This window comes from Plectropomus leopardus, chromosome 9 (assembly GCF_008729295.1).
Source record: "Plectropomus leopardus isolate mb chromosome 9, YSFRI_Pleo_2.0, whole genome shotgun sequence".
Classification (NCBI taxonomy): domain Eukaryota; kingdom Metazoa; phylum Chordata; class Actinopteri; order Perciformes; family Serranidae; genus Plectropomus; species Plectropomus leopardus.
In genome coordinates this window covers 7959142-7982851 of record NC_056471.1, presented here as the reverse complement: position 1 = coordinate 7982851, position 23710 = coordinate 7959142, and the positions used below count along the sequence as shown (strand labels likewise).

At 38.5% G+C, this 23710-nt stretch overlaps 1 protein-coding gene across 2 annotated transcripts in view; it reads right to left on the bottom strand.

Moving 5' to 3' along the window:
* Window positions 1–491: 491 nt before the first annotated feature.
* pigg (phosphatidylinositol glycan anchor biosynthesis class G) overlaps window positions 492–23710 on the bottom strand; it is a 94538-nt gene continuing 71319 nt past the window's right edge. Inside the window, exons 11-14 of one of the 2 annotated variants that reach the window (XM_042493499.1) lie at window positions 16865–17174; window positions 7059–7222; window positions 802–1013; window positions 492–672 (exon numbers count right to left, since the gene is read on the bottom strand). In XM_042493499.1, the coding sequence (XP_042349433.1) occupies window positions 665–672; window positions 802–1013; window positions 7059–7222; window positions 16865–17174 (694 nt within the window). In that variant the 3' untranslated portion in view covers window positions 492–664. Of the gene's footprint in view, window positions 1014–7058; window positions 7223–16864; window positions 17175–23710 lie in introns of both variants that reach the window. The other variant, XM_042493498.1, reaches the window with a different exon arrangement.

Here is a 23710-nt window from a genome sequence, read left to right as displayed (position 1 = left end):
CTGCTAAGGCAATTACAGGCAGCAGGAAGAGAAAGAACAGGATTTTTTTTCACAGACTATCTGTCTCATATAACACTTTGTTGACTTGGTGACAGTTTCAGCAAATATGAATAACCAATTACAGCTTTATCACCTGTGCTTTCCCTACTGACAAGTTAAAAAAAGACCTGTTGAGTTTAATGACCTCATGTAATTCCCAGAATTGCTCAGCTAAACTTCAACTTAAGATCTAATCAGCCAGAATAATTGAAAACACCTGCACCTGGCTGCAAGGCTTCACTAAGCTGTTAACAGACGAGCTGAGCTCCGTGAGCAAACATCAGACGTTTTACACTCTGCTCAACATAAACACATGATGTTCTCCCACGTAACACCACAATCATTCAATTATACATGTAGCCAACACATCAAACTTGTAGCTCCTGGCTCACCCACAGCAGTCCCTGAGGTAATATACTTTATGTTAAAAAAGTTTTTCTCTTTCAAATAGCTCCTTTGTATCGTTTCACTTTTATTCATTTTCCTTGGAAAGAATGAAATATTTAAATAGACTGCTCAAAAAATACATTGTTAGTGCATTCTCAAAGTATTTTTTGCAAACCAAACCTACAGAGTTGAGAAGGAGGAGCCTTTGTGAAGCGTCTGTTCCCGTATTATGAAGAGATCAGGATACTACAGCGTGAGGGAAAGCATATTATAGTGTGTATCAGTCTTACACACAGTATGAAGAGACATGGCCGTACTCTTGGACTTCTCTTAAAGGATGATCTGTGTCTTTGCTCCCCCCCTACTAAGACTTACTGGAATTGTGGCTTTGCTCCATCGTGTTGAAAAAGAGACAGACTCCTGCAGTCAGCAGCAGGTGCATGGACTCATACAGTAATTTGGGTGAAAAGACGCTCCATATGAAGAGATGGTACCGCAGAGCAGTTACCAGCACAATGTAGGCTGCAGCTGGCACAGACCGCAGCAGGGCCAAGCAGTAGCAGCCATGGCCGACTGCAACCGGGCTCCTGCAGAGAGGAAAAGGATTCATCAGAGAGAGGAGGAAAGCACTGCAGAGGCTGACGCTGTGCTGAGAATAACAGGCGAACTTCCTGTCGAGCAACACAGAAAAAAAGTTTATATGTGAACCAAGGTCAACCTAAGCTGCTTTATGTCTTCTAAACGATGATGTCAGATCAGTAAAGCTGCATAGTGATGATTCATGGCGAAAGCCACGCTTTCGCATTTTGGAGTTTTTACCTTACGCATGTACCCAGGAGAAGAGTCTGATCCAATTATCTTCTCACAATAATACGGATTGCTGGCAAATTCTGATAAAGAAGTTAATGACTTTAAAACCTGCATGATGGGAGGAGGAGGGGGGGGTAGCAAGCGAGGAGATTAGGAGATGATGATGTGAAACCAAACACACACGCATACACAAAGACTTGTGTACACAAGACTTCATTCTGACGCGCTGAAACACATGCGTGAATTAGCACAGGGATCTTGTTCATTCAAACAGGCAGAGTCCCAGCTGAGGGGGAGGAACTTCAAGCCTTTTCCCAAGACAAGAGAAGTAGGAGACGCGGGAAGCAGTCCAGTTTGGAGGTGGACATCGAATCAAAGGGCCAGTTCACACACACACACACGCACGCACGCACGCACGCACGCACGCATGCACGCACGCACGCACGCACGCACACACACACGCACACACACTAACCAATAATCAATGATGAGCTTTTTTGAATGCAACAATTCAATACTGTGGCACGCAGGAAAAAAGAGCCTCAGTCTGGGAGGCAGAAAATGGTTCGATAACATTCGATTAAACAATATTACTAACTTACAGATCAATATCTGTGCGCTGAGAGTGTCTCTTTAAGGAAACCATCACTTTATGAACACTTTAAAGTCCTGTTTTTTTGTAGAGTTAGACATCCTTCCCTCTAGTTGTGATCACATTTTAGCCCCTGACTCCATTCAGAAGAGGTGGGACATCATCATTAAGTCGAGCTGAAGTGGTTGGAGTGGTTTGGTGATTTGGTGAGATTTGTGTGTATATATTTCACTTCTACTTTTATTGATGCTCATTTTCTAAGTCTTCGCTCCACTTTTTCTTTTTTGTTTCCAAGTAATTAAGAAATGACTGGTTGTTCATATATTTCCCTCTGTACTGAATATTAATCCATCATATTTTATTTTACTTTGTTTTCTTTTCAGAATTTATTCTGATAACAGTTATATCATATTGAACAGTATGTATTCCTAATGAGTGCTTGTACAGTGTGTTCTTAAATGCGTGTTGAATAAAAAACTATTTTATTAAGTTGCACAACAACACTAGGGAGATCATCATCAGGCAGATTGGCTATTTCAATTCCTTGAAGTGGATTCATGAGGTACAGGTGAAATTCAAAAATGGTTGCAGTAGAGGCTGAAATATCCAGACTTTTAGACCATAGTTCAGGGCCCAGCTCCAAAAACACTGGATCCTACACTTCCCACAATGCAGCTGAATATTATCTTTTGTTAAATCCACATTCACGTGGCCGATGATGTGAGGTAAAGGAATTACGATCTAACTGGGGACTTGTCTGATAGCATGTGTTGCCCCAACAGACTTATTTGTACATTTTTGACCAGCAAAGTTGCCATGTGCTCAAATGGAGAGAAAGTAGGTGAGAATAAAATGACCTGAGCTACATAAAATAAAATAACACCCTCCCTCAAGAACAAATCCCATCATGCTCTGTGAATGAGCATAAAGCTTTCACGGAGCTGGTGTTTATTTTTTGTCCTACCTCAAACAGCTACTAAAACATTCATGTCGGCTGCTCAGGACTTCATGCTCTCAGTGGAGAAGATGAGCGACAACCCTGACACCTTCTCTAATTCACAGTTTTACACATTTATTAGCTGATAAAGAAGCTCATCAGGCTCAACTTTGCTTGATGCTATTTATCAACTGTGTGGTTAGAAAAACAAAGTGATATAACAAAATGACTAAACTGAGGAAAGAAGATGAAAACAAGGTATGAACTCAAAGTTAAAAGTATATTTTGGCCTGAATTCATCCTTTTCTAGCTGTCATGAATGTGCAACAAGAACACAGTGTAATACAAGCAGAATGAAGGATAAATGAAACTCTGACTCGCACCGCTGGGAATCCTCCAGCAGAACACCGAAACCAGTTTGATGGAAGGCTACGTTGTCCTTCAGCTCATTGAATTTCTGTAAATATTTTCACTTTTTGTGCTCACAAAGCAGCAGGCTGCATAAAAGATCATCTGTCTGCCACTTGTGCTTTTTCACTGCTCTAAACGAAGGTAATTTTCAAAGAGGCAGCGCAGCCTCTTTGAAATCAAGCGCACACTAAGAATGGAATGGCATAAGTGTACTTGCATTTATGTCACAATATCTGACTCTTTACAGTTTTAATGGTGAAAGCCAAGTCGTATTAATGGGTCTCCTCTGATCGGCCACAGGAAAGGTTTCCCGTCATTAAGTGCACTAAAACAATGAAAACATTCTCTTTGCTTTCAGTGGAGTTTGACTCTGTCAGGGGAGACCCGCTGAAAAGCTATCGATCAAAGTCCATTTCCAGTATGTGCCTTGTGGTCCGGCTGCTGATGGTGCAGAGTGAATTCTTAATGAGTATGTGAGACTATTTTAGAGTTTCATTTGTCACAATGTCTCTGAGTGGTTGAGTGCACATTACAGGTGGGGATTCTGCAGAAAGCACCATGCTGTGAATAATAGCAACAATGGAAGATGGTGATGTAGTGTTTCGAAGCTGGAGTTAATGTGACGTTAGAACAGGTCCCTGCAGTGGCCTCTGGAGGCTGCCGTGTTCACTGCAGCATAATATGACAGTGACGGGCAGATCAAACTGGTGATTTGACTATTAAGGGGATAAAACCACAGTGGGTGTGGCTCCGCCATCACATCCCATAATGGTCCGCTTGTAGAGGGATCAGCCGTGCTGTCAATCCGGATGTGATTTACTGCCTGCTTGCACTGTTGTTGCAGTTTTGCTCACTGGTGAAATAGATCATTGCATGAGCCAAGACTGACTTTAGATTTTGTTTTTTTTTGCAGATAAAACATTTTAGGCAACATTTTTAACTTATATACATTAAATTAGGGCTGCAACTATGGTAATTTCAGTGTTGATTATTATCTTGATTAAAGCAACAGCTGGTAACTTTAAAAATGTTTTTGTAATATTTGCTGAAATTGCAACTTTATTTACACAGCACTAAATGAGATGGATGATCTTTTCAAAAATCAGGTGATAATCCTTTATTGATCCCCATAGGCGATCTGTTTTTCTCAATGCAAGATAATGCCATTATAATGCCAGGAGACAGAGGAATGTGATTTTTTCCCCAAAGACTATCTGTCTCTAGCACTTCTGTATAGAAGTGAAAGTTAAGGCAAATATGACAAAAAAGTTGTATTTTAAAGTCACCACCTCCACAATAGAAGGTATTTAAAAAAAAGAAAAAAATAATGAATTATAGGTTTATTCTATTGGTTGTTTGGTCAATAAAATATCTGAAAATGTAGAAAAATGTTGATAAGTGCTTCCCAATGCCCAATACGACGTACTGGAAGGTTTTGTTTCGTTCACATCCCAAAGATACTCAGTTTACTGTCATAAAGGAGTAAAGTTACCAGAAAAGAAGCTAGAATCAGATAATTTTCTCCTTAAAAATATTACTCAAACTGATCAATCAATTATCAAATAAGGTGGTGATTTATTAAGAGTTAACGGCTGATCAAATAATAAGTGCAGCTGTTAGATGACATACACAGCACATCTCAAGTGTTATGTTGGTACTGGTTACTGTAAAATCATTTTCTGTTGCCACTGTATGTCAATAAATCCTGTCGTGATTCTCACATTTCGGCATTTCTGGCAGATGAGGAATGCCACAGCTTTACCTAGCTCGCCTTGCTGTAGCTTCAATTTCAGCTTGGCTTTTTTTCTCATTTGCAAACCCCTCTACTCTTACTGTGGTGCTACAGGGAAGATGATGGAGGTCATTATAATCACCTTGAGAACATGAATGCTGAATAAATTTAAATATTTCTGTGCTAACGTGGAAATTGTAGAGTAATGATGGTGAAAACTGCATATCTGGGCATAGGTTTTGATAAAATCTTGTCACAGATCAAACTTTTGGTCACCGGAACATTTTTACCTCATTGAACAGTTAAATGAAAGGTTGAGAGGTCACTGACACCACAGTCATTCTCCGAGGACCTTTAATATCCACCAAATCTAATGCCCAGCCAGCCAGGAGCTATGCTGGTCCAAAGTGTTGGATGGACAAATCAAATCAAAATCAACCTCGTCAGCCCTACAGGCTCTGCTGTAAGCAGCACCGAAAGTTTAAGATGAGTAGAACTTTTTAATCAGAGACTGGCTAGACTACTGAAATGTTAAACACATCATATTCAAATATGGGATCAGAGATTATTAAGAATACAAATCATGCAGGAGTATACACACCCTCTGCAGACTCATTTCTATGGGACCTTTGTGCTAACAAAATTAAAGCTCCTTTTTTTAACAGAACTCTTTAATCACAAGGCTGCAGCATTAGATGTATCCTTGTATTTCTGTTAGTGGAATTTAACTAACAGAAGCAGGTTAACTGCTTTTGTACAAAAAAAACATCCTTTGTCGACGTTAAAATGAGCATTTTACTTTTGGCTCCATCAGCAGGGCAGCTGTTGCCCAGAAACAGACCTCATCACTCAGCACTGTGCAGGGGCCTGTAGTTGGGGGGGGGCTGCTATAGTTATTCGCTGCATTCACACACACACACACACACACTGGCCTCTCTCCAGTTAAGGGCTTATGCAGGTTAAGCTGTTTACATGCATCTCTGATACCCTGCAGGTGAGTCTCCTTGTTGCTATCTGTAAACCAATTAAGAGAATATTTCGATGCACCTGTACTGTCCCACCCACAGAGAGGATTCAAAACAAAAAGGTACAAAAAAAGAAACAGCCAGCACTCAGAAAAAATGTGATAATGACGATGCTGTGCGGCTGCATGCATAGACGATGGAAACAAATAAACGAGAGTGTAGTATGTTTAAATGAAATTATCTATACTTCATAAATTTTGGCAACCCTATATAGCTCAGTTGCCAGAAGAAAATGTTGGTACTGAAAGCTTCACCACAAATACATTACATTGGATGTGTAATAAATATCATACAAGCATCTCTGAAGTCACCCCACATATGAGATGACTTTGTTATTGGGAGATGGAGGGGGTGATGAGGCGTGACACATATACGAGACAGCTGACAAACTTGAGACCACTGTTTGAAATCAAGAAACAACAAAAAACTGTCTTTTTTGTGAGTCAATACTTGGTTTCAATACTTGGTGGTGCCTAAACATACCCACACATTAACCATTATTGTTGAATACGCAAGTTAAAAAAAGTGTAGAACATGACATTTATTACAAGAAATGTAAGTATAATACTGCCACAAATACAAATAACATAAGTGAGTTAAGTTAAGGCGAAGTAAAATAATAAATGTATTTTTCTGGTTAATACGTTTCAGGGATTTTGAAGATGACTGACTTCTTTTGAAATGCTTAAAAAACATTATAAATTATAAAAAATATTTTGTAAAATTTGCCAAGTTACTCAGGAATAAAATTAATGACAAGATAAAAAGCAGTAAAATAATTTGGTGCGGCAGAACTACATTTTTTCTGATACCCAAATCTGTCTACTCATGACCCCTCAGGTGTATCCTGCGACCCCATGGGAGGGGACCTGACCCCTATATTGGGAACCAATGCTCTTGGTTCTAGCCAGGTTGGGTAAAATGCTGCTCTTTCTTTTTCTTTGATAAGTCGTACTCAGGGACAAATTTTCAACACTATGCATGAAAAAAATCAATTAAAGAGAAACATCTTAATGAATGATCCCGCTTGGCGACCCATTACATTTATCTCATGAACTCTTGTGGGGCTGCGACCCCCATGTTGGGAACCACCGGCTATAGAGTGACTTTAAAAGTGACACTTACCTGTCTCTCTCTGAGCTGAGGTAGCAGACGAGGTGACACGCCCACAGCAGGGGCCCCGCGTAAGTGCTGAGGGCCGTTAGGAAGATGGCAGGCGCTTCAACGTAACTTTCCAGCCCAACAAAGCCGACTGAGATGTCCACAGTGGCGATGTTGTTGGAATTACCCTGCAGGAACACAAAGAAACGTTATTTTAGCATCACCACAGGTACAGGAATAACTTAGCTTGTATGCAGACAAAAATGAGTGCACAAAGATGTGTGGGTGAAGCTTTGTAAGCATTTCAGAGCTCTAAAGATACGGCCCTTTGCTTTATCATCATTACTGGGAGCTTCTGGCGCCTTCCCAGTGGCCCACTTGTTTTTTGTGGTTTTCCAGTCCCTGACCAGAGCTACATACACAGCTTCCTGTCTCCACTCCTGTTAGCACCACTCAGGCTACTGTGTAAGTGCCACCAAAACAGCACACACATTTTTTTTAGTATATTTCTGGCTTATTTCACTTTGCAACCAATTTCCAGTATCTCTGCAATGAGCCAAATATGCCTGCAGTAAAGTGGAAATATTAAACTCCTCTAACCTTGTTTGATTTCTTTCTCTCTTGTTCTGAAGTTTCAACTCGAGCTTTAGAGAAATGTTGCTACTGCAATGAAATCAGGATTTATAGTCCCAATATAAAGGGTGTTTGGTTTTGTAAATGTAGGATATATTTACAAAAAGACACCGTGCCTTTGTTGAGATGCAATAATATAGTGCTTAGTTTAAAAAAACTGTGCAGTTATTATGAAGAAACATTCCATAGCCTTAAAATAAATGTTGAGAATTTTTAAAGAGTTTGTCTTTTTATTGCTCAATCAGCATCTCAGACATTATTTATTTTATTTTTTTTAAATGAAAGAATAACGAAATATATAACCTGATCTGTCTTTAGCCAGTGCAGATAATAAATTAAACATAAGCATAATAAAGTAAGTATAATAAAATAAGCAGGTTAAGATATTTTTTACCAGAGAATCTCCTTAACTCCAGTGAAGCACAACACATTTCTGCACCCAAAGGTATAGATTTTAGCTGACTGCATTCAGATCAAATTAGGCAAAAAATAAATGAATAAATAAATAAAACAAAACAAAAAACAAAGGCAAAATAATCCATTTTAAACTTGTGGTTCTCAGGTGCTTAATCTGATCTCTGGGAGGCACATTCAGGTTGCTGACATCACCTGCGCTCTGTTCACGCCTCGCAGACGCAACCTCCAGACAAATCAATCAACCCGAGCCGCTGAACAGCACCTCTGACAGACGCTGTCACGTCTGCTCACATCTTTTCCTACAGAATTCATTTACAGTATTTCGTTTTGTAAGCCTTTTATACTTGCCAGATTTAACTTCCATGTGTGTGACAAGTGATAATTACATTTTAAATTCATTGTGATTGTCGCATGAATGTTTCACCCTATACACACACAAGAAAGAGAGAAATGTGCAGGAATTAGCAGACATCTCCTCTGTCTGTCAATGATGATCCATAAACAGTAAAGCATTAAGTGATGGTTTGTTACCCTTCTGTGCACACATTTCTGATCACAGAGAGAGAGAAGATTAACAGCTGGCTCCATACAGTGTTTTCAGTCAGCAGGTTGAAGGCGGCATTTGGATATTTTCTACTTGCTTTCTGGCTGAATTCCTGCTGTGATTTTTCCAAATGTGAGGCGTGTCATTCAGCAGCCTCAACAAATAGATCCCGTGTGAAAAAACAGAAGTGCAGGAAATGTTTTATGAATGAAATTAAGACAAAATTGATTGTCATAACTTGCATGGAGTGGGGGAGGTCTGATAGTGCTCATTGCTACAGTTTATGTATGGCATTCAAAGAAAAGAGTGAATATTATATTTTGTGGAAAGACTGATGTCTGCAAACACAGGTGTGGACTTGAGTCACAAATCTGTTGGCCTTACACTCAATCTGCCAAAAAAGACTTTCAACTCGACTTGGACTTTAACATCAATGACTCGTGACTTCACTTGGACTTTCAGCCTTTTGTAAATACTTGATACCTTCCTCCACACCCAAAAAGTTTCTTATGTGAAAACGGTGCCACAAATCAATTTATTTCCTGAATCAACTAACTTTAATTCTGTCAATTCCTAGTAAGTCAACACTAAATTCTCCAATCCGACAGCATCCAATCAAGCTGCAGGAAAGAATCAAAGAAAGTAACCTTAAGTTACTAAATGGCGATTGGCATAAATGATACCAAAGATAATTTGGTTTGCACAAAGAATACTTGGTGGTCAACAAAGAATTGCAGTATGCAGAGAGTGTGGGTCAAAAAGAACAGACACAGATCAAATTCATTTCACAGTTGATGTGGCACAAATAAAGGTAAATTGAGATTAACATTAGGCTAATGCAATTAGTAAGCTAATGCTTGGCTAACCTTACCTTAATAGCTAAATAACTTTTAACAATCAATTTTTAAGAAATAAAAACACTTTTTTTAAAGCACTCTTATTTTTGTAAATTCAATTTATTATTACTCACTCCTGTTGTTAGAAGAGCATTTTGTAAAGAGCACATTATGACTCACTTAGGACTCGAAACTCAAAGTTTAGGACTTGGGACTTGGCTTGGGATTTGTCAGTCTTGATTTGGGACTTCACTTAGGAGTTGGTTGCAAAGACTTGTAACGTGCAAAGCAATGATCTGATCCCGCCTCTGTCTGCAGACTGTTTGATGAGGATAACTTAAAAGCGATGTATGACAACCTGAATAGTGTTATGAGCACCAAACAGGAATATCTGCTGTAACTTGAATGTTTACTCCAAGTTCAAGTAAGTTACTAAACTCAACGATAATGACACGGACAGTAGCACCACTTGACACTTTTGTACTTTTATATCATGTTGAACAGCCTACGTGCACACACAAGGCCACACTTTGTATTTGGTGGGTCTCTTAAAATTGTCTAAGGTCTCAGCACTTCTTTTGTTTTGCTTAGGGACATGGCTCTTTTGAATTATTTATGTATTTTTGGACTTACTGATCACGCCTTTAATAATAATACATTTTATTTGATATATGCCTTTCAAAACACCCAAGGTCACCTTATATCAAGTATCAAATTGTTGTTCAAATAAGCTCTGTTTCTCTTTGGAGAAGGCATGTAAGCAAGACTACTAGTGCCTAGTTTATGGAGAAAATAACTATGTCACCACACAATGGTGCAGAAACAGGCGATGGATAACTTTAAATTGAAAATCTCAATAGTCTTGATAGATACTGTTGCACTGGTAAAACTCAAGAAAACTTTGACCAAACAGAAGGCACCATGGAGAAATACTATGATGGTAAAGATGAACGTGAGTGGAGAAAAAGCTAAACTTCAAATCCACTGTGACCCATAAAAACAAAGCCTCTGTATTTTCAGCTATGAGTTATGCAGGACGAGACAGCGACATTTCTCTAAAATGATTAACAGTCAGGAACATCAATAACACCTACACTCTATTTGCCAAAGTGGACAAGCTAACAAACCCCCCCCAAACAGAACACTCTTTTCCACAGAGAAATGTAATGAATTTCCTTGCCTTTTCAGTGAAAAAAAATCCAAACTAGAAGACTGACCATCAATGGCACACAGTCAAACAATGGAAATATACCATCTCTACAACCACCTAGAAGCAATCTGAATGCTATGACAAAATGTAATACTATTAACCAAAAAATTCTAGAGAAAACAGTTAAGCACCCTAAATCATTGATATGCTGACTTGTTACACTGCCGTTGGAAGTTTAGGTCCTGGGAATGAGTCACGTTTCTTATTTGAGAGTCTAGCTGAAAAAGTTTGGGTTTTTTCACTGAGCTTGGGAGGTTTCACGGTATAATGGTAATACTATTCACTACTCAACTCATTATATGAAGTGCACAGCACGCACCACCAGAGCTCAGTCTCTACTGGTGGAACAGGCAGCTGAGCTGACAGACAACGAGATTCCTAGTGGTTACAGGGATAACTTACAGGAATGTAAACAGCCGCCGGCCAGCAACGGCTGAGAGAGACCGTGGGGAATAATGGCATGATTTTACATCTAACTTGGTGGATTAAGGATTTATTTCAACCAAATCAGAGTTTATGATTGCTGTAACAGTGTACTTGCTAACTCGATTACTAGCAAGAGTTTTTGGTTTTGGTGAATTTTGTTTCCATTGAATTTGAATGAAGTGTGTTTTATGATGAGTCAATAAGGCCATTAAGCCTTGTTGACTCATCATAAAATCAACGGAAAACTGCCGTTACTGAGAGAAAGGTGAATTCAAAAGTTGTATTTAGCAGTTGTATTTCTGTTTAATATGGAAAATAGGTATGAGAATATTGCCTTTCTTAACATTTTTGTGTTTCTATTGTGTATTTATTAGTCTGAAAAGCTGAATGTAAGTCGCACACTCGCTGTCAGGGGATAGGGGTTTTAGCACTGCACACTTATATTTTCATATACCATATACACTGGTGAAATTTTTGAATTTCTGAACAGAAAACTGCTGGACAGTGTGAAAAATTGAGCAGGACTTCCTGGGGGAAATCTTGTTTTTTTCAGATCTTGTATGGAAGGTTGGAGTAAATTTGGCACCATGGGCAGTTCTGACTTTGAAAGAACAACAACAACAATGACTGCTGCAGTTACGCAGATGATGCTCAGATATATCTGGCTGTCTCACCAGATGACTTTAGCTCAATAGACTAACTATGTCATTGTTTATAGCAGATAGATGATTGGATGAGCCCATTTTTCCCCCAAGTGAATAAGGACAAAATAGAGATTAGTATCTCTGACAATGAGGAGAAGATAATCAGTTTTAAAAATTACCCAACTCTCAGGGATCTAAAAACCAAAGACCAAGTCTGATGAGGCTGAATAGACACAGATTTCACTTTCAGCAGCCATATCAAAGCAATTAGGAAAAAAGTGTTTTATCTTCTTAAACATATAGCCAAAATCAAGGGTTTAGTGTCCCAAAATGACCAAAACAGGCTCATCCATGCCTTTATTTCCAGTGGAGTGGACTACTGTGATTGTCTCTTAACTACTGCTCCCACAGGGACCATTAAACAGCCACAGCTCTTCCAGTATGCAGCTGCTAGAGATATATCTAGGACCAAGAGAACAGAGCAAATTACTCCAGTACAGAGATCTTTACACTGGCTTCTAGACAAATAGATTTTAAAGTGCTGCTACTACTGCATAAATCCCTGAATGGTTTAGGCCAGGAATATATCTCTGATATGCTTAAAAAATATGAACCATGCATGACTCTTATGCCGTGTCTACACATACGGTAAAAAGATGTTTTTGTAAACAGATATTTTCCTTGTCATTTTGTCCTCTCGTCCACACACAAATAGAGTTTTAGTTCACTAATTTTTCAAAATGCCTTCTAAGGTGCAGATTGTTCAAAACTCTGCTTACTTTTTATCTGTGTGGACATGTAAAACAGAGCGTTTAGGAAACAATAACACCATCTCTTTAACTCATACAAGCCTATTGTTGCTTTGTGTGATGATGCACATGAAACAATAACAATGGCAAAATAACTTATTGGTTTGTGTACTTTTAGAACTCATCTGGTCAGATGGCACATTGCAGAGTGGTACGTAATGATGCAGCCTTTGCTGTTATGCTGCATGTGACTCAAACAAACTGCCAGCAGATCCTTGATGTACCTTGAATATAGCTATTTTTAAATCCAGTTTGAAATTATCTATGATTGTGTCTATGATTGAGCTCTAAAACTTGAATGCTATTCGTAATATACTTTAATTATGGAAGTTGACCCCAGCAGACATCAAGATTTATCCACTACGCCTTTATTCTTTTTCATGTATTTAGTATTTCTTTTCACATTAGTGGTCTTTTATTCATATTACCCTGTTTTTAATTACTATTTTATGTACTTTGCACTTCTTTTAATTACAACTATATATGGGCACTACTTTGGCTTTTATTCATGTAAAGCATGAATTGCCCCTGTGTACAAAATGTGCTAAAAGTACTGAACTTGGTATGCTTGTGATGATTCAGATTTCTATGCTAAATTGTATCTAAATTTATACCCACGAGATGACTTGTCCCTACTCATGTGGCAACACAAACTGGCACATTTGTGAAGAATACACACCTTCTTTCTGCTTTACTGACCATCTGGTTTTGGAACGGTGATAAATCCACAAAAAATCCACTGCAAAGTCTGAGTCATCCATCATCTCAAATGATCAAGGCAGCTAAACGCAGACGGCCAAAACTTCTGCCGTGAGACATGATGTTAATTCATCATGTGACACGATTTAACTTTTTTGTGACACTAGCAATGTCTGCATCTGAGGTTACCTGGAATATCTCCCATAATCCTCTTGCGTTTTGTGTGTTTGGCTGCCAGACAACAAGGACACTTGGAAAACAACAGCTTTCTGGCAATATTTATAATTAAGCCTCTGAAAACACAACAGCAAAAGCAACTGTGTCTAGACTTTACATAAAAGGGGACCTATTACTCTAATTTTCATGTATATACCTGCAATTAGGTTTCTACTAGAATATGTTTATATAATTTAATATTCAAAAGACACTTTATTTTCCTCATACATGCTGCGTGAGTGCCGTGTTCCAACATCAGCCTCCAAGATGACATGTTTCGCCTGACATTAGCATGTAGCTACATATAACAGTGCATTTGCAAGCAAGGACACATCTTACCCTTAAAAATCAACAAAGTTAACAAAGTTCTCAGTTGATTAGTTAGTGTGTAAGAAACACTGATGGCAGAGGCTTCAGAAAAATGGCCGTTTTTGCCATCACAAGCAGCTCCCGGAAAGAGGCAACATCTCGCGGCAAAGAAAAGAAGTGATGTGAGATGAAGCAAAACTAGAGTAAACATTGGTGTGGCTCTCCAACGCTGGAGAAAGCTCTTGTAGAGTAAAAGATGCGGTTTGATGCTGAACTCGCCATGTTTCTTTTAGACGGGTAAGTAACATCTGAGGTTGGCTATTTACTGAAACATATCTTTAGTGTAACTAATGACAATCTGTGGGCTTCCATCTCATGATAAAATTTTCAAATGGCGGGATGTGACAGTTTTCTTGTTTCTGTGGCGTTGCTAAAACTGAGCTCAGTCAGCTAAAAAGTAAACTATTCACAAATGCCACACCTAAAGATCATAAGATAGCAGCCTTATCTTGGCCGACTGTATTCTTACTCTGCTGTCAGTTATGAGTTGCCTTTATTTGTGACTGATGACTGTAAATTGCAGTTGTATGGATACAGCAGTAGACCGACATTTAAAGGGAGAAACACTGCCCCCTATTCAGTTTGAGTGGCTGTCTGGAACTTACATAATGCACCTTTAATGTCTTACAGCTCTAATCAATTTGTCGTCCAGAGCTCACTAATCAGCTGCTACTGTACTCGCTGATTAGATTTTAATTCAGCATAATTTTGATTGTTGTGCGTGACACCAGTTTTTGTTTCAGAGCAGCAAATTTAAATCACATGTGTTGCCGCTTTACAGATCCATTATGGTTACAGCTTTGTTGAGAACGTTATTACTCAAAGGTCTGTAATTACATGCCTGGGCGCCTGGGCTGAAAATTGTCTGTTGGCAGTCTATTCCCGAGCCCATCACAGTATTAATGACCCCAGGGTGATGACGCTTATTAAATTGTTAGCGATGTGGAAGCTCAGTGTTGACAACAACACACATCTGCTAACCAAATATCTGTCCTGGGTGGAGGTTAAATCAAAGGGCGGGTATCATATCAGCCTTGGAGGAGCATTCACAGCTCACACACCGCTAACACCTTAACACATCCACAGGAAACAACTGGTCCAATTGGTCTTCATGCCAGTGCCGGATGAAAGTAATATAATTTACACTCAAACACACCCTCTGCCCAGAAGAACTGCACCTATTACAGTATCCAACACTTTATCAGTGGTGATAGCTTTCCTAAATGTTGCTACACTCTGTGTCAGGGCGTTAAATTAGATGTCTCCTACAATCAGACAAGGAAAACTTGCTTACTGATTTGCTGCTCCCTGAAGTCGCTTTTGTAGATATGGTAGGAAGTGATTTTGGCTCTGATTCGCATCTTCACACCTCTTTTCTTTTGGCGTCAGCAGCAATACGTATTGCCGTTTGTGAAATGGTTGTAATTTGTAAACTCTTAATGGTTTAATAATTGTTTTTTAACTGCAAGACTGATTTTTAGCTGTAATGCAGGGTGAATTTTACTGGCCTGGACTACAATCAAAGTTAATTTGGAGAGGTCGACAGGGAGGTTCAAACAAGTTTGTCTCCCCACTGTCTCATATACTATTATTACTCTGAGGATAAAACAGGTGGTAATAACATTGTGGGGAAATCATAGACTGTATAAAACACTTGGACATAGCCTCCAGGTGTGAAAAGTGAGGCCAGTGGGGAAGTGCCTGCATTTATTCTAATGGCCAGCAGGGCGCAAATCCACTGTTTGCAAAAATAAATCTGACTGTATTAGAGTCTTTGATACATCGACCCCACTTCTCACTTGATTTATTAGTTCAGTTAAGATTTTCCTAATAAGTTTATGCTCTCAATCAGTAGTTTCAAGTCTTCTTCAATGCAGCATGATGTTTATCTTGCAAATGATGGTTCAATTTAGAGTAAAACGGGCATTAAATCACAGCATACTTCAGGGTGTGGCTACTTTGTGATTTAAACTGCAGACATGGCCAGCTGTCAGTAGGGATAGAAGTGTGACAATGCGCAGTCCCTCCCTCTTAACCAAATATGGTCACTTCTGGCTCCAAAAACACCAACATGGCGATGACCAAAATAAATGGTGACGTCACAGTGACTACATTCGTTTATGCACAGAGAAAAAGTTGCTCTGTGGTTTTGGTGTTTGACCACTCAAACAACAAAGTTTCCAAAATAAAGAGCGATAAATTGACGGGCTATAAATTCAAATACACACAGAGTCTTCATTTTAGCCAGTGTTTAGTTTGTCCACTCTGGGCTGCTGTAGAAGCAACATGGCATACTCCGTTGAAGCATGGATGTGTAAAGAGAACTGGATACAGCATTGGAGGCGGGGCCCTGTTTATTCCCACAAAAGTGTCGCATGAATTCGATAAAGTTTAACTGCTGTGTATGAAATCACTCAGCTGATGGGCACTGCTTCCACCTGTGTGGCCCGTGGAGCAGGCGCACTCCAAACTTCCGCCAGCCGAGCCGGCTACTTCTGGTTGAGTGCTCTGCTAACTTGAATGGGAATAAAATGATTCAGTATTGCTGCTCTTTTAGACTCTTGAATATAATCAGAAATTAAGTGTAATTAAATTCTGATACCAATCAAATTCTGATAGTGAAACAAGTTGTTTTAAGGATTGTGATGCTCAAAAAATTGTATCATCTAAGTAACAGACGTGTTTTTCACCCTTGTAAGTCTATGGAAAAAGTATTTTTGGGTCAAATGACATCACGTGACTAATGTCAGAGTTTGACATTTACAAAAGTTAATTTCAAAGGCCAGCGCACCTAATGGGGGCCTGTGTGAAAGAGGAACCACTTTATACAGTACGTAGACATAGACAACTCAGGAAATGAAAACATAACAATTATTCGTTTCAGGTGATTATACACTAATTAAAACATAATCATGAACATTATGTACCATTTTGCCAATAGATGCCCCTAAATCCTCCACAGTGGACCTTTAACAGACAAAGTTGTGGCTAAATATTTGCATCACTGATATCGATATGGTTGCTTACCTGAAAGTAAAAGAAGGCCTGTCCGAACCAGTAATGCATGATGGTGGTTTGGGCTGCGTCATAATGGAGTTTCTTCCAGATAAACTGAGCCATGAGAGTCTGGATTAACAGGCAGCAGCAGAGGACCGGCAGGTTGTGAGCACGAAACAACAGGGAAACCAACAAGACCAAGCCGCTGTAAATCTCCCATAATCCCCTGCTCTTCAACTTGGCATCTGCTGTGAGAATTTGGGATCGCAACAGGTCTTTGGTGCCCGTGAAGAGGATGCCCAAGATGAAGACGTAAACAAAGCGCGCCTCCACCGTTCCCCTAAAAGAGAGAGATTACACTGTGTCATTTTTGCAATCGCAGTAAGGCAGTATTGATTTTTCTCCACAAAACTCCTCGTTCAATATTCAAGTGAACTGAAGTAAGTGACTCTGGGATTCTGGCAGCTTTTCTGTACCTGTTCATGCATTTAGCAATTAAATATCAGCAGATTTTCTGTATGGGAACGTGAGAAAAATAAATTAACTTTAGACTCTATGTACTGAATGATAAAAGAAAAATACTTCTTGACAACAAAAGATGTAAAACAATGGATGAAAATAAAATCAAACTAATTAACAGAACCAAAACAACAGTCTTAATAAATCAAATGCAACAGAGCATGAAGCCCCAACACAAGCTTTGAAAAGAAGACAGAAAGTCTGCACATATTACCTCTGTGATACTGAGAGAGAAACTTTGATAAATGGGGTGTCTTATAATAAACAAGCAAATACGGCGGCAACAGTTACAGCAGATATGATAAAAATTGAGTGCAAAAGCTCAAAGCAGTAGCTCATTTTAGGCAGAGTTACCCATCATCACATGTTTCATTTATTAATCTTAATTTATAGCAAAAGTTTGGGACTATAAGCATTTTCTCATATGCATATCAACAATCCTATAATCTGCAGTCAGACAGACTGTATCAGTAGTTCCTGCGTATTTCTGTCAGACCTCGGTTATAATAGCTTTTCAGAGTTCACTGCTTTAATTAATTTCATAACCTGTGTCTTGTTAGACGGGTTTCCTTATATTTCTGTAACTCATAACCCTTCTTTCATTCAGTATGCAGTGTGTCAATGTAACATTAATAATTAAAGGTATGAGCCTGGAAGACAGAATGAATCGCCCGAGGAAAACAGACTTTCTCACACCCATCATTCTGTCTGTTGTACTCTACATCGCTCTCATTTGAGAAACGTGGTATCAACACATTCTCAGTGCATTTTAGGGTCATATGATTTTCTTCAGCTGCTACTGATATCAAATCTCTCTTTTTTGAATGAAGTCTCATAAGTTGTAACTAGTGAGAATAACAACAGTTGCAATGAAACAAGCAAAACTCCAAGATACTGTTGAAGGTCACAGAGGGATTATATAACAGACTTGGAATATTAAAAACGTTTCTTTTGACATTAATTTATGTGAAAAGTCTAAACTCACTAACAGATGACACCCTGTGTTTGTTTTTTATATAATTGTCGTAAGTAATGTACAGTACGTCACACTGGACTATGCGTCAGTAAATGGGATGGATAGAACATGTTCTGGATATTTCATAGACTAACAGGGATGGTAAAGTTTAGGAAATTACAATTATAATACCAGTACCTTAAAGTAATACTGATACTAGGGCTGCCCTCTGAAAGGTGGTGATTTTAATCATCAGTGGAGACCTTTCACTTGAGTAAGATTGCTTCAAGTCTAGCAGTAGTTTTTTTTTTTGCTAGTTAGTGTGTAGCGCAGTTCACTGCGACAAAACCTGGGGACCAAAACGTCCCCAGATTTTGCTGCATAGTGACTGGTCTTCATGTCCATGCGACTCTTTGGTAAAGATAGCTTTAGAAACAACACAGCAGCCTGGAGGGGGAGAGACCTTGCACTGCACTGTAATGCTTTGATATAACTTCTACCTTTTACTTAGAAGTGGTCTGCAAAAAATGTTGACATTTCAGATCTGCTGCTGGCGCAGTTCGTGTTTACCATATTATGCGAATGTTGCGGTCACACTGAACGTCCTGCTGAACCCTGTTCAAACTTTCAACCTTTTTATGGTGAATAAACTTAGGATTTTCAAATATTCATATTGAACAGCCAAATCTAATTTGACCGGCATAATTCTGTGTAAAGCCTTATGTGATACTGTACTTCATCTTATACCTCTTTTTCCTCGTTTATCACATTCTCATCACGTAAATGGAAGCACTTAGAAAAATGCTACTGGATGCAACAGGCTAGTGGTATTGCCATACTTTTGAAAGCTTTGGTGACATATTGGCTCACTGATACACAATAACAAATATGTAAACACACATGCTTGACTTCGCTACACCTCAGACTGTATGAATTGTAGCTGCTGCAGTAGTGGGCCAATCACATCTCACATTTAATTGAAGAACTCTTGCAGTAATTGGCTGCTAGTAAAAAGCTAATCTCATATACTATTTTATGACTGTGAGCTTGAGGACCCTGTAAGGTTGCAGTGTTTCATGATTTTTGAGAAACACCTTTCACCATTACATGGTGAAAGGTTTTTCAGATAGATACACACATGCATGCACGACCTCTCCGTGCTCACGCTTAGCAGAGAGAATTAGTCAACATGAGTGGAAACACCTGCGTGAGTCGACTAAAGCTAAAGTGAACTGCCACACTTTTAATATAGGTTTTGTACCTGTAACTTCTGCTTACACTGCAGATAAGCAAATTAGAGTTATTGTTTACTACTTACTTACTATGTTTGAGTTGTCAAATCATCACAGTTTACAAACTGATGCATGTTTGCCTTTTTTAATTCTAAGTAAAATTATTCAGAAATAATGACCCAAATCAGACATTAGACTGTAATCAGAAGCATGACTCACTCTAAGAGTATTTTTTGCCAGCTGGCTTCCTACTTGTAGTGCCCACTTCGTTTTTGTCATTTATACAGTTTGTCTTTCTGTTGTCAGACAACTGTGCCTGCTCATTCAGCTTGAAATGGTTGGATCCAAAATCGCCTCAAGTGAACTTGACATCTTTGTCTCCAAACAATTACCATAACAACTTTAAAGTCCCTCTCCTGACAAATGATTAAAAAAAACAACTTATAATAATATTGACATTTTATTTGATATGGTTTTCCCACATAACGGTATAGTTACATATGAGGAAAGTTAACACTGGTGAATATTTGTTTACTTCCATTCAATACGAGCAGAAGGGCAAATAAAACATTTGCTTCCTGTGGCAAAGCAATCTTGTATCCTCACATCGTTTTGAGTTTAGCTTTGGTGAACTTTGACTGGCAAAGTTGCAGCTTCAACCAACAGCAAAGAAGTGTTTGCAGAGACACACCAACCAGCTGATTTTATATGATATTGATTGTGAAAACAATCTCACATGAGCCATCTTGCCTGGCTGTAAGTGGGTCAGCAGACAGGCATGGAAAGTAAGGAAATGGAAGATTTACCAATATCATCATATTTCACTGTATTTATCAGCAAACTTGTTAACATTAGCTAGTAAGCTAGGTTTCTGTGTCTACAACATCAGACACTGCCCAAATTCAACACGGATTTCACCTCAGCCGGCGATAGACACTTGCAATCCAACCATCCAGAAGTTCTGAATTCACAATTTTCCTCTGTGAAATCGTGGACTATCAACTCCCAGAAATCCCTCAAATGTGGTCGCTCCCACATAGAAGGAGGCTTGCCTTTCCATTATCGCTTGCATAACACGCCTACATCGGCTTTGATTGGAAATAATGACGGCTAGTGCAGTGGCTGCAGTAGAAATAAACTTGCTAATGTTTTGGACATCCATCGCGCAATTGTCGACATTTCCAAAAAATTTCACTTAATTTTTTCACAAACCTGTAATGGAAACCATCCTGGTATAAAAACATTTTAGGATCCAGTTTACATTACATTCACTGTGCTAATGCTAAGTCTGCTCTCTGCACTGACAAGTTCACTCTGTGATCGAGGTTTCAGGTTTCTTTTGCTAATGTGTTGAAGTCTGTTCTCCTGTCGATGCTTGTTTCCTGTATTAGACAGCAATTTGCTTTCATATTAGTAATGTATCTAATGTAGCTTGACCAGCGCACATCAACCCCTTCAGTAGAGGAAAACACATCTTTAGTGACAATCTTTACACAGATACGAGTCAGTAAAGTCAAGGTCAGACATTTTAGGGAACATGACACATTTTTGAGTGGAAGGAGATTTTCAACACAGAACGTTTCATCCTTAATAGTTAGACGAATGTAAGCTATGTAAGCTTTGAATTCATGTCAGCAAGATTTAATGCAGATTTTAAGATGGGTAAGGCCCATAATGTATGCCCTGTGAGTCTGGGTCTTAAGTCTGAAGCTACAAGGTTAAAAAAAAAAAAAAAGTTTCCGTAAGGCCCTCCTCATTCTAAAAGGCTTACTCTACAAAAATCATTTTTCAACTATCAATAATTTATATGCTTAAAAACTCCCAAATTGAAGCTTTAAAGCAAAAGTGCTTTCGATTACGAAGGCAATTACATTTAGTCTAATTTCCATTTCAGGCATTCAGTGTATGCTCTCTTATCCACAGAAACTTTAATGAAAAGATTTTTTTCTCTCTCCTCAAAACTGCTCTTTAATTAACTTACATTTATTAATATTTGTCCAAAAAAAGAGGAATGAGTAAATTAGCCCTTATAAAACAGAAAACAGACAACAAAAGAGTGGAAAGAACCGCAGTGATGATAAGTTGCTTTATTCTATTTCAGAATGGATGAAGGGGAAATAAAGAGCATTAGGAGCTAATGAAGTTAAGGAGCTGTGCTGCATTTTTAAGGAGCTACAGCCCGAGGAAACTGAGGCTTTTAATTGTATTCTCTGCAAACATTAAGCAATTAACCCAGTCAGTAAGAATGCAATGTTTTTACACATTAACCTATCAAACACAGTGCCCCCAGATCATATCTAACATCCATTTAAAGTACTAATTCCAATCAGTGACATCTTAAAAGCTATTTACACATTAAGAAAGTCTTGCGTCTGCAAGCATGACATTAGAAACATGCTTCTTCTCCAGTGAAGTCTGACACGGAGTGAAGCGACATTTATTTTGCAGCAGGATGCAGTCAAAGCTGAAAATGTACTACAGGATAATAGCTGACCCTGAAGGAGTTGAGCAAGTATTGGACATGTATTATTAATCAGTGTATTTTGTGGAAACCTGTTCCAACAGGGGGGAAGGAGCAGAGTAATACGCTCCACACAGCACTATTCTTTATTATTCACTATTCCCCTAACAATGTGGCAGGGATTGTATTCATCATTATTTTATGCAAAGGAAAAGTGGAAAATCCTGGCCTGGATTTGATTTTCATGCGAGGACAGTGATGGATTTGAGCTGCCGGGCTTACTTGTTAACGAGCGTGCTGGGTGGAAAAACCTAGAGAATTACAAACTGAGCTTTTCACCCGACATGCAACAAAAAGTATTGTGCTGTGCGCTTAATGTGGCTGTGCTCACAACTAGAAAGCAGGATTGGAAACACATGAGATTTACATGGACATTAAAAGATGCCTTCCCTTCTGAAACCTGTATTACCTGTGAAAGACTAATCCAAATCAATCTGAAACAACAAACACAGAGGCATGAAAAATTCTGAATTGCTTTGACATTTTCAGTGCAGAAAGCACAAGCCGTCCTCCTTGTCTGAGCAATAAAGGCTCTTTCCTGTTTATGTCATTTCCCCAATTGCAGCCCCCCTCCAAAGTGGCTGCAGTTACTTTAAGTGTCTCTGATTATAGTATATCACACAGCAAAGCTTTGCACCTTTCAGATTCCTCAACTTCTCCAGCCCTTACTTAAATGAGTCATTTAGCTCAAGGGGGGATGATGTCATTATTTCCATCGAACTCTACAGACAAGCAGCAGGTACTGCAACAACAAAGTCCCTGCTATCTGACACCGCCACACTCTAAAACCTGACAAGATGATCTTAGCTCAGATAATCTTAGAAACCAGCTGCCCTAATAAAGTAAAGTACATGTAATTATAAATCCTAATTTATGTGAAGTTTACTTAAAATTAAGCTGCATTTACTTAATTTTGTCAAGTTGTTGCAACTTAAAAATGTGAAATTATCTTGTTCTTTCTAGGTGTTGGCAACTTCAGTAAACCAAGTTAGTCTGACTTAACTTGATCATGTCAAAGAGGATTTTGCCAACGATGAAGTTAGGAGATCTGTGAGTCCTCTTTTCTTAAAGAGAGAGAGTTTAAGAAAATAAAAATATATCTTTTTGCAACTTGCAGAATACAGAATACAGATATACTTGGTTTACTGGAGTTGTGAAAACTTAGAAAGACTGATTTAATGAAACTAGTCATTTTTAAGTTGCAACAACTTCATTAACTAAATTTTAGGCAGGGCGACTTTATTTCAATTCAAAGTGCTTTACAGAGCAATAAAATCTAAAAACATAATGAAGGATACAGCTTTACAATAAAATACTGGAAAGATAAGATATAAAAGGTAAAATCAATAACTAAATGATTTATGAATTTTAAAATGAAAATCACCATTAGAAATAGCAAAAGTGGAGACAATAGGTGCAATTATTATTATTATTATTATTATTATTATTATTATTATTTATTTTTATTTTTATTTTTAAATGATATGAAATCCAGTTAGTAATTACCTGGTTGAGTAGGCAATGTAAAAAGGGCAAGGCACAGGGTTTCCTAGATTTTTGTAAAAGTAAAATCAACTTTCAGTCAAATTTTAAAGTGTAGAAAGATGTAAGCCAGTTTAGGAGCAGCGTGTAACAATGGCACATGGTGG